This window comes from Vulpes vulpes, chromosome 9, assembly GCF_048418805.1.
Source record: "Vulpes vulpes isolate BD-2025 chromosome 9, VulVul3, whole genome shotgun sequence".
Taxonomy (NCBI): domain Eukaryota; kingdom Metazoa; phylum Chordata; class Mammalia; order Carnivora; family Canidae; genus Vulpes; species Vulpes vulpes.
The window spans coordinates 62,323,493-62,335,898 of NC_132788.1; the positions used below are offsets into that span (position 1 = coordinate 62,323,493).

At 42.7% G+C, this 12,406-nt stretch overlaps 1 protein-coding gene across 8 annotated transcripts in view; it reads left to right on the plus strand.

Annotated features, from left to right (window-relative positions):
- SRGAP3 (SLIT-ROBO Rho GTPase activating protein 3) overlaps positions 1–12,406 on the plus strand; it is a 316,267-nt gene that overhangs the window by 291,933 nt on the left and 11,928 nt on the right. For all 8 annotated transcript variants that reach the window (XR_011994562.1, XM_072722250.1, XM_072722251.1 and 5 more), the window contains one exon: positions 12,120–12,300. Coding sequence is in view for 7 of the 8 variants with exons in the window: in XM_072722250.1 (XP_072578351.1) it covers positions 12,120–12,300 (181 nt within the window). In the remaining variant the exon portion in view is untranslated. The remainder of the gene's footprint in view (positions 1–12,119; positions 12,301–12,406) is intronic.

The window sequence follows — 12,406 nt, forward strand, 5'->3', positions numbered from 1 at the left end:
CTGGTCCACAAAACCCCCCATCCCCCTCTAGCTTTACAAGTCGGCACATTGCCCTTCAGAATAGATGAGGGCCCAGAAAGACCTTGGAGACTGTGTGCTGCCATTCACCACACTCCTACCCACCTGTCTCTTCCCTTTCCATGTCCTGCCTGGCCTGAGTGCAAATCCTAAGTGACAAGAGTTTGCTAAGTAGGAAGCACGCTTTGTTCCCTGTTCTTCCCCTGTTCTGCATCCAGCCTGTGCTAAGACTTGGGGCACTTTGATGAAAGACACATGGGCCATTGAGGAGCTCCCAGTCTCGTTACCCGAAACATTAGGAGCAGCTCTCCATGATGCACAGAAAGTGTCCCCTGTGCTTGAGTGCCCCAAAGATGAAGCCAGGCAGTGAGGATTCAGTGAAGTGCTGGTGGGAAAGAGGGAAAGGGGGACTGGGCTTTGAGAGACTCATAGGGACCCTCCTCCCTTTCTAGACAAGAAGAGAGTTGGGTTCATCTCTAGGAAACCTGGACCATGTAGACAAGCAATGTGAATAATATGGGCCCAGAGCCAGTGAATCCATTAGATGGAATAGGCACAGTGCCCAGGGTCCATGGTCCTTCTAAGAACCCATGAAAATGTTTTAGTTTCTTTTAAAATACTGAGGAAAAAGAAGTATGATCCAGCCTGCATTATACTCTTCTTTATGCCAGTTAAGGTATAAAAAAAAAAAATTTAACTTTTTTTAGTGGACAGAGTCCCATGCAAGCAAAAGTGCTTGGGACCCATGAATAGTTATATCACAGTCCTGTGGAGACCACATATAACCCTCCTTTCTTCCTGTGATAGTTTTACTTTGGACAATTTTCATTATTTAGCAGTTGTTTTATGGGCTTCTGTGTTTCCCTCTGGGAGAGTCCAGGCCCTGTTGACCACCATTTTTGTCAGGAGACTTGGTATGTAGTACTCAGGTATGATTTCTGGGAGCTGGTGAAAGAGATGGTTCCACCAATTGGTGGGTTTGTACTTGCTAATGACAGATACTCCAACTCAAACGGACTTAAGCATTAAAGGCCTCAGATCATATACCTGAAAAATCCCAGGGCAGGCATAGCTTCAGGCATGGCTGAATCCAGGAGCCTAGTTGATCTTATTAGGAATTTGTCTCTATCTTCCTGTTCTGCTTCCCTTTGTTTTGGCTTCATACTCAGGTAGGATATCCGTGTGTGGTGGCTTTGGCAGTTCCAGGCTTTTGTTGTCCTTTTGCCCAAAGTCCCAGCAGAAAAGAACTCCCTTTTCATCATGGTTTTAAGAAAGCTCCTGGTGTAGAGTCTTACTGGACTGCCTTGACTCACACACCCTGCCGAGAACCAATCGCTGTGGCCCAAGAGGGAACCCATGGGTCTGGCCTGAGTCCCACGTTAGGAAGGGCATATCTAGTAGTAATGTTCAATTCTGCAGAATCCTCAGAGGCTCAGCTCGTCCTGAGCTGAGGAAGACGTCCTGCAGAGCCTTTGTTTGGAGATGTGAAACCTGTCATGTTCTGCTTGTTTGTGGCGATCTGGTTTCCTTTTCTTTTCTTTTTTTTTTTTTTTAAGATTTTATTTATTTATTCTTGAGAGACACACACAGAGAGAGAGAGGAGACGCAGAGACACAGGCAGAGGGAGAAGCAGGCTCCATGCAGGGAGTCTGACGTGGGACTTGATCCCGAGTCTCCAGGATCACGCCCTGGGCAGAAGGCAGGCGCTAAACCACTGAGCCACCCAGGGATCCCCATGGATTTGGTTTTCTCTTGCCTTCTCTTCTGTCCCTTGCCCTACCATGTCCGGCTTTTCTCCTTTTCCCTTCTTGTTCTATCTGTTGCTTGCTTGATTTATCTCTGTGTGTGTATGTGTGTGGAGCTCCCTCTTGCTCTAGATCTTGTTCTCAGTCTCTCTTCTCCTATTGGGGGGACAACAACTCCTGTCCAATAAGACAGACTGATTTTTCAGCATTAAGATCTGTTAGTACTACTACTGGGGGAGGCAAATGTGTTTGCAGGAGGCTGGGTCAGGCGCCCACTGAGGACCCTCGCAGCCCACCTTCCTGGGGGCTGAGGTTGCTGCCCATCATCCCACACATAGCCTGGGAGGTGGAAGGCTGCTGTGGGCACCAGGACTCAGGAAGAGGGACAGACAGAACAGATCTTGCTGGGTGCATGAGGAAGCAGCCATAGGGCACCCCCGGCAGGCTTCACCCTGAAACAAGGAGAAGCCCTCACAAAATGCTGCCTCCTTCCTCTCAGAGTAGAGGCATACAATATCCCTGGAACAGGCTAAGTCAGAGCTTCTTGTCTGCTTCCAGGACGGTCCCTTCTTCTCGATTGTTCTTTGTCAGGTTGCTGGTTTCTGAAAATGACAAAGACAGAAAGATCAGAAGGGCAATAGCCAGCTTCAGGAGAGCCAGTTTCATGCTCCTTCACGGTTCTCATTGCTTCCTGTGTATTGGTGGTGGCTGCTGAATCAGGAGCATTCTTGGGAGGAAAATTAATTACATTTCCTAAATACAACTTCATACCTCAGTTTCCTTATCTGTAAAATGGAAATGACAACACCAAGAGAATTGTGGCCTAGGGTAGAATGAGGTAACCTACATGAAGGAGCTGAGCACAGTGTCTGGGACAACCAGGTGGGTAGGAAGCCATATACTCTGTCCAGTATAAATCCCTCCTAATTCTGATCAAGAAACTGAGTCCAGGGACTTTTATAGATCTCACTGCTCACTGGCAGCCTAAACCTCTATCTACTTTCCTCTAAGACATTTCATTTGGGGGATCATCAGTGTTTCTGTTTCTCTTGAAAACAGCCTTATGAATGGAGCCCAGCAGACTTTGAAGGTCAAGTCACCCAGAAAACCACGACCCCATGTCTTTGTGATAGATGGTTCACCCAATGAGCGACCAACCAAACTGAAGGAAAAACTTATTTTTTGGCCTTTCCGTTCTCAACATATTCTGTACCTAACTAATGCCTGCTGCCCTGTCTTGAGTCTATTAGCACATCCTGGGTAGACATCTGGAAAATCCATTTGTCCTTGCTTTTTGGTCTCCAAGATTTATAAAGAAGCTATAGTTAGGCTAAGAACCCTTGATTGTCAGAACTAAGCCAAGTGAAAACATTGAGGCAGCTTGTCAATAGCAACTTTATTAATTGGATGCTAAATGAGGAACGAAGCTGCCTGATAAAGAAACTACTAAAATCAGTAACAGAAACATGATCATATAGTTACAATGTGTCAGTTTCCAATTATAATTACACCACCATTCTCCCCCTGTATTTTCCCAAAATTCTCCCAGTTGCCTTTCACTCCTTTCCCCTCATCTACATCTGGACAGCCATGAAGTCATTAACTCTTTGGCCATATCAGTGGTCCACAAATAGGCTTTAGGAGGTCCATGCTCACAAGATGTGAGCAACATCTTGTTTCCATTGGAATGGATGCCTTTGAGAAGAGGTATATAGTTTTCATCATATTGTTCTAGGTATCTACTAGAAATCAGGATAAGATTTCTATTTACTTGCAGTTCATGATATTTCCTTTAATAAAAAAAAATGTCGGGATCCCTGGGTGGCGCAGTGGTTTGGCGCCTGCCTTTGGCCCAGGGCGCGATCCTGGAGACCCGGGATCGAATCCCACATCAGGCTCCCGGTGCATGGAGCCTGCTTCTCCCTCTGCCTGTGTCTCTGCCTCTCTCTCTCTCTCTCTCTCTGTGACTATCATAAATAAATAAAAATTAAAAAAAAAATAAAAAAATAAAAAAAATGTCAAGCACGCAGAAAAGTGGATGGAAATTGTATAGTGCACACGTATAAACCTACCAAATTGTAGAAACCTACCTAGTTTCTACAATTGTTAACCTTTTGTTATATTTGTGATATTGTGTATCTATCCATCTATCAATCTATCTTAATACATTTCAAAGTACATTGCTGTCATCAGTGTGGTCTCCCTCTAAACACAACAACATGCAACATTACATGCAACAGGAGTCAATATTGTTTATGGTTCTTTGGTTGGAGTAAAATTGCATACACTGAAAGGTATAAGTCTTAAGTCTATCATTCCCTGAGTTTTTATAAACAAAAAAACTTGTGTAAACTCAAACTCTGACCAACCTATAGAACATGTCCACCACCCTAGAAAGTTCCTTCCTGTACTTTTCCAGTCAGTTCCTCTGTACTCCAAAAGCCCAAGAAGCAACCACTGACCTGATTTATTTTTTTCATCACAGATGAATTCTAGATTGCCTGTTCTAGAACTTCATATAAATGGAATTGTACAAAATAGTGTGTGTTGGTTGCGGCTTCTTTCATTCAGCACAATGTTTAGAGATGTATCCATGTTGTAAGTAGTAGCCGAGATTCCCTTGGCATAAACCACCAGTTCACACTCAAACACTCACTTCTCCCTAAATCATGGCCACCATTCCTGTAAGAGATAAAGAACAAGGAAAAGTGAGAACAGCATGGCCCCTTCACTGCTTACTTGGCTACTGCGCCTAACCCCTAGTGCAGAGGTAGAAAACTGGCCCAGGCCACGTGGCTTAGACCCAGAACCTAAGAAGGCTTCTCCCTTCCTCTTTTATTTTAACCAGTCTATTGGGATATAATTCACGTACTATGCAGTTCATCCCTTTAGAATATACAATCCGAAGGCTTTAAGATTTTATTTATTTATTTATTTTTAAATAATCTCTACACCCAACATGAGGCTCGAACCCATGGCCTTGAGATCAAGAGTTGTAGGCTTCCTGCCTGAACAGCCAGGCACCTCTCAGTGGCTTTAATGTATTCATAGATATGTGCATCCATGACAACAGTTAGTTTTTAATCACCACACAAAGAAACTCCATGCCCTTAGCTGTCATTCCTTATCTTCCTGTCCCCTCCACATTTCTTCCCAGCCCAAAGCAACCACTAATCTACTTTCTGTCTCTGTGGATTTATCTGTTTTGGACATTTCAATGGAATCATGCAATATATGACCTTTGTATCTGGCTTCCTTCACTCAGCATGATGTTTTCCATGATCATCCTATTGTTGCAGGTATCTGGAATTTATGCCTTTTTATGGCTGAATAATATCCATTGTCACATTTTTGTCAGTTGATGGACATTTGGGTTGTTTCCACTTTTTTGGCTGTGATGAATAATGCTGTTATAAACATTTTTGTACAACTTTTGTACAGATATATATATTTTTGTTTTATTTTTTTAATTTTTTCTTATATACCTAGGAGTAGTACTGCTGGGTCATACAGTAGCTCTGTGTTTAATCATTTAAGGAATGTGCCAGAATGGTTTCCAAAGTGGCTTTTCCATTTCATATTACCACCAACAGTATGTGATTTTTGTCAACACTTGTTACCATTTGACCTTTCGATTCTATCCATCCTAATGTGTGTGAAGTGGTATCTCACTGAGGCTTTAATTTGAATTTCTCTTATGACTAATGATGCTGAGCATCTTTTCATATGCTTATTTATCATTTGCATATCTTCCTTGGAAAAATGTCTCTTCAGATCCTTTGCCCATTTTAAAATCTGGCTATTTATGGGGTTTTTTTTATTATTGAGTTGTAAGCACTCTTTATATATTCTAGATATAAGTTCCTTATCAGATATATGATTTGCAAACATGTTCTGTGGGCTTTTTCACTTTCTTGATGATGTCCTTTGAAGCACAGAAGTTTTCTAACTTTGATGATAACCAATTCATCCATTTTTTCTTTTTGTTGCTCATGTTTTTGGTGTTACATTTGAGAAAGATTCAGCAAATCCAAAATCATGAATATTTACCCCATGTTTTTTTCCCAGAGTTTTAAGTTTTAGGTCTATGTTTAGGTAATTCCTTTTGAGTTAGTTTTTGTTTATGATGTAAGGGTTCAATTCTGTTCTTTCTTTGTGTGTGAGTATGCAGTTGTCCCATCACCATTATTTGCAAGATAATTCTTTCCCTCATTGAATGATCTTGGCTCCCTCATAAAAAATCAGTTGACCATAGCTGTAGGGGGTTATCTCTGGACTTTCAGTTCTATTCACCTGAACTGTATATGTCTGTCCTTGTGCCAGCACCACACTATCTTGATTACTGTTGCTTTGTAGTAAGTTTTGAAATCAGGAAGTGTGAGTCCTCTAATTTTGTTCTTCTTTTTTCAAGGTTTTTTTTTGGGGGGGGGGGGTACTATGGGTTCTTTGCAATTCCATATAAATTTTAGAGTCAGCTTGTCAATTTCCACAGCGAAGTCAGCTGGCATTCCAATAGGGATTGCAGTGAACAATTTAGATCAGTTTGAAAGTCTTGCCATCTTAACAGTGTTATTAAGTCTTCTGATCCATGCATGACACATCATTTCAACTCAGCCTCAGTTTCCTCCTCTGTAAAATGAGGATAACACTGCTCATATTATTGTGACGATTAAATGTGATAATGTAAGTAGAACATTTAATGCATAATAAAAGCTTAATTTGTTCATGCAAGTGATATGGAGAGCCATCTCATCCCAGAAACTGTTCTAGAAGTGGGAAAATAGTATGTTATAAAACAAAAACCCCTGTCCTAATGGGCCTCACATTTTAGTAAGAAAGATCAACAATAAATAAATTTTCAAACTACATGTGCACACACACACAAGTTCAGGTTGCGCTAAGTGCTGTGAAGACGAATAAAGCAAGAGAAAATGTAGAGTGATTTGACAGTATTCTTTTTTTTTTTTTTTTGACAGTATTCTTATAGTTGAGGGTAGCCAACTCCTTTCACCTTGCTAAAGCAAAGACATTTGAGTGCAGACCTGGAATAAAATGAGGAAATGGCACACAAGGGTAAATAAATGTTTATTGAATGTGAATGAATGCAAATATCTGGGAGAACAGTATCCCAGGGAGAGGTGATAATAAGAGCAAAGGTCCTACAGCAAGAAAAGGTTTTGAATTTTTAAAAGCATCAAGAAGGCTCTATGAATATTTATGTTATAGTGTTTAGAGGTAAAGTGTACCGATGTCTGCAACTTACTTTAAAATTCACTAAAAAATAAGATAGAAGATGGATACATATGTGATAAAGCTAATACACTAAAATGTTAACTGTAGAATTTAGGTGGCAGGTCTATACACGTTTACTTTCAACTTTACTTGGTGTTTGAAAAATGTCAGAATCCAGTGTTGGAGGAGTAACATTAAGAAGGCTTGTGAGGGGTGCCTGGGTGGCTCAGTGGTTGAGCATCTGCCTTTGGCTCAGGTCATGATCCTGGGGTCCTAGGATCAAGTCCTACATCGGGCTCCCCGTGGGAGCCTGCTTCTCTCTCTGCCAATGTCTCTGCTTCCCTCTGTGTCTCTCATGAATAAATAAATAAAATCTTTAAAAAAAGAAGAAGATGATGATGACGAAGGCTCGTGAGGCCATGAGGGAGGTGATGAGTGAGGGAGAAAGGTAGGGAGCGAAGCTGCAGAGGCCTCCAGGCCAGAGCATGAAGGGGCCTCAGCAGCCGTGAGAAGACATCTGGGATTGGCTGCAAGCATAGCAGGAAGCCTTCAGAGGGATTTCAACAAAAGAGTTTCATGATCCGATTATGATTTTAAAAGATTCCTCTGACTGCCATGGGGAGATATGGCTCTGCCAAGCACAAATGAAAGCAGGGATGCCTGGTAGAAGGACAGTGGCAGTCTGGACCAGGGCAGTGGCACTGGAGGTGCCGAGACAGGTCCAATTCAGGGGATGCTTCAGAGAATTTGCTGATAGCTTAGACATGTGGTGCTCAAGAGCTACACTTTGGCCTGAGCAAGCGGGCAGATGGTTTTATTTCCCAAGATGGGGGAAGATGAGAGAATTAAGTAAGTTTGGGGAGGGATGTGTGGGAGAGTAATAAGGAGGAGAATCACGTTTTCTACTTCAGGTATGATAAACCCAAATAAGAGACTTCCTAATAAATAGTGGCTATGATTACTCTTTCTACCACACATGCTTACATAACTGCATCTGCAAACACACATGCCCTCTCTCGGCCTGTAGCTCAGTTCTGCTCCCTCCTACTCTTTTCTTCTTTTCTCTCCCTTACATTTCCCATTCCTCCTTGTTCCCCCCCACTCCTAATTCCAGGCCATCCACAGTGACTGCTGGAGGCTCTAGAGATGTGGAAGGCAGGAACTAGACACCCAGACAGCTCCTCCTGGCAGGAGCAAACCTCTGCTCAGGTCAGCTTCTCCATCAGTGAGGGGAACCAGGCTCAAAGGACACCCTGGGGTGAAACCCTGAGAGCACACAGTCCTCTGGGTTCAGCTCCTGTCTTGCAAACCCTCCAACCTTTTTGTCTCTGTAGCTAGGCCAGCAGACAGGTGTTCAAGCAATGCTATAGCCAATAGCTGGTGTAGGATCCAAAGAGGCAGCAGAGATGACAGAGATCTCCCCATTTTCCTGAGAAGGTAACTCTGAATCATGATCTGAGTTAATGTGGCCCATGTAGCTGTGCTGTCATCTTGCATCAACCGTGTCAGAATAACATTTAAACACATTTGTCAGGGAGCCAGCTGGGGAAGGCTGGCCTCGCTGCCTGAGGCCCACACCCTGTAGAAGGCTGTCCCAGGCACTGAGGACTAGATATATCTGCAAGCTGCCGCATCTCACAGGAGCGCCGGGACGGTCTTCTTGAGATAATGCTTACAGGAGGGGGGAACCCTAATGTACACAGGGGTGTGGTGGGGATTAATGGAGGAGATGAACAAAGGGGGTTCCTCCTTCTGCTCTTTGTGTTTCCATGCTTAGAAAGTCCTTAGAAGTGTATCAGCTCTGATAACAACTTTCATATAGCGCTAACTACATGCCAGGTACTGTTGCAAGCACTTCATATACAGTAACTGATTTAATCCTCTCAACATCCTTATAAGCTGGATCCTATTAGTAGCCTTCCCATTTTACAGAAGAGGACACTGAGGCTTAGGAAGGAGAAATAAGTTCTTCAAGGTCACACAGCTAAAAAGTAGCAAAGCCAGGTTTTCTGGCCTTAACTCCTTTAGGTGCAAGTAGGTGGCTGGATAGACAGATACGAGATGATCCATAAGGAGGAATGGAGCAATAGAGAGTCAGCATAAGGAAGGTATCTGCAGGCTAGAGAGGACAGGGGTCAATTTCGTTATACTTTTGTTCTATTAGAATTCAACATATTTGTTACTTTATCTATGTAAATATATACATAAATATATATGATTTTTATAGCATTATACATCTTTGTGCTTGCTTTAAAGTATAAATACATTAATATTCACATACAGCCAGTTTTCTACCGAGTGTGAGCATCTCTTAGGGTACAGCTATAACACAGATTAAGTAAATCCTAGGCATTGCTCCCCTGCTCCCCAAAAAGTCTTTTCCCAAACTTCAATAGCTATAGGGCTTTGGGAAAACCACATAAACTCTCTGTAGCTTAGATTTCTTGTCTGGACCTACCCCATAGGGTAAAGCCACTAGTAATTATAATCATCATCATAAGAGCTACTACCAACTGAACACCTCACGTGTCTGTACTATGCTTTCATACATCATGGCCTTTAAAAATCTATTAAAATCTAGTATATTTCTTACTTTTTAAATTAAGATATAATTGACAGGCACACCTGGGTAGCTCAGTGGTTGAGCGTCTGTCTGCCTTCGGCTCAGGGTGTGATCCCTGGGTCCTGGGATCGAGTCCCACATCAGGATCCCTACAGGGAGCTTGCTTCTCCCTCTGCCTATGTCTCTGCCTCTCTCTCTATGTCTCTCATGAATAAATAGATAAAATATCTTTTAATGTTTATTTTTTTTAATTTTTTTAAATTTTTATTTATTTTTAAATTTTTTATTTATTTATGATAGTCACAGAGAGAGAGAGAGAGAGAGAGCGAGAGAGAGAGGGAGGCAGAGACACAGGCAGAGGGAGAAGCAGGCTCCATGCACCGGGAGCCCGATGTGGGATTCGATCCCAGGTCTCCAGGATCGCGCCCTGGGCCAAAAGCAGGCGCCAAACCGCTGCACCACCCAGGGATCCCGATAAAATATTTTTAAAAAGGATATAAGTGACGTATAACATTATATTAGTTTCAGGTAGACAACTTAACGATTCGATACGTGTATTGCAAAATGATCACCACAGTGTGTCTAGGTAACATCCATCCATACATGGAAGACTGTATGTAGTCTCCATACATAGTTACAAATTTTTCTTTTCTTGTGATGAAAACTTTTAAGATCTACTCTCTTAGCAAACTTTCAGTGTAATGCAGTATTATTAGCTATAGTCATCATGCTCTAAATTACATTCCCAGGACTTTATTTTATAACTGGAAGTTACAAAAGTTATAAAGGTTTACCCAATTTGCCCACTCCTTACCACTGCCTCTGGTACCACCAGAGGCAGAACCACCAATCTGTTCTCTGTTTCTGAGAGTTTGGTTTGTTTTTGCTTTTAGATTCTACATATAAATAAGATCATATGGTATTTGTCTTTCTCTGATTTATCTCACTTAGCATAATGCCCTCAGGGTTCATCCATGTTGTTTCAAAGAGAAGATTTTCCTTCTCTTTTATGGCTGAATAATATTCCAGTGTATCTATATACTGCATTTTCTTCATCCATGTATCCATCTGTTTTTTCAAGTTGGTGTTTTTGTTTCCTGTGGATAAATACCCAGAAGTGGAATTGCTGGATCATATGGTATTTCTATTTTTAATGTTTTGAGCAACCTCCATACTGCGTTCCACAGTGGCTATACCAATTTACATTCCCACCAACAGGGTACCAGGGTTCCCTCTTCTCTATATCTATACTCATTATATCTTGTTATTTCTTGTTGGGTTTTTTTGTTTTTTGGTTTGGGGGGAGTGGTTTTGACAGGAGCTGTTCTGACAGGTGTAAGGTGATACCTCATTGTGGTTTTGATTTGTATCTCCCTGAGGATTAGAGATGTTGAGCACCTTTTCATGTATCTGTTGGCCATCTGTAGGTCTTCTTACACGCATTATCTTTTAATCCTCCCATATCAACTGAGGTTTACAGAGGTTATGTAACCTGCCTCAGGTCACACAGACAAGAGGTGATGGAGCTGGGTGGTAGGAGTGCCTCAGGGGCAAGAGCCGATCCTCACTGCTTAATCCAGTCAAGACTTGCAAGACTTGCCACTAACCAGTGAAGAAGAAAGGTTTGATTGGTCAATATGTGTGTGCAAAGAGATGAGCTTGAGCTGTGGTCCCGGAAGGAATTCTTTCTCCCCCCAAATTAAGTCCATGCATGAATGTGTTATTCAGCTCAGGCTACCAGAACAGAACTGGGTGGCTAAAACAACAGAAATTTATTTCCTCACAGCTCTGGAGGCAAGAAGCCCAAGACAAAGGTGCTGTCAAGGCTGGTTTCTGGTGAAGCATCTCCTCCCAGCTCATAGAAAGCTGTCTTCTCTCTATGTCCTCACACGACCTTTCCTCTGTGTACATTCAGAGAGAGAGACAGACAGACAGCTGGCATCTCTTCTCTTCATGGAGAGATACCAGTCCAGTCAGATTAGGGTCCTACCTTAATTACTCAATTTAACCTCAATTACTTCCTAAATACCGGTCTCCAAATACTATCAAACTGGAGGTCAGGGCATTAGCATATGGATTTGGGGGGAGGGGAACACAATTCAGTCCATAACAATGAGCTTTGAAGAGTCCTGGGAACTCTTAAAAATTGTGTACAGCATCTTTGCATGGATGGGAGTCCACATCCACCCAAAAGATAAGAACCTCTAAAAGTTTCGTAAGTGGACAAAAAAGGAAAGGGTTTGTGAACAAATGGAAATGGCACTTGTCTTGAGGTAGAAGATAGAGGAATTTCTTAAGATAATATTTTAATTATTAGAAAGCGGAAAACCAGAGGGGGAGTGGAAAATAAGGATATGGTGTGTCAGTAGTTAGACGTCCTGCCCAAAGCCACAGCATGGGGAGTGGGTCTGAGCTAGAACTTGGTGTCCTGAGCCCCAGCCCATGCTCTTCCCACCAGCTTGCTGTCGTGCTGCCCCACAGAAGCCAAGGCCATCTGAGCGAGCCTCCTGGCTGCCTTCCTGCTCACTCCACAGATGCTCTTTCCCATGCTTTCCTTCTAGAAGTGGAACAGATCGAAGCCATCGCCAAGTTTGACTATGTGGGGCGGTCCCCGCGTGAGCTGTCCTTCAAGAAAGGAGCCTCGCTGCTACTGTACCATCGCGCCTCAGAGGACTGGTGGGAGGGCCGTCACAACGGCGTGGACGGACTCATCCCTCATCAGTACATAGTTGTACAGGACATGTGAGTGGGAATCAAGACCTTCTTTGAAGAATGTCGTGGTTGATTAGTGATGTCTTGAATGGGCACAGGAATGGGAGTGCTGGGCTGTATGCCAACCATTTGCTCT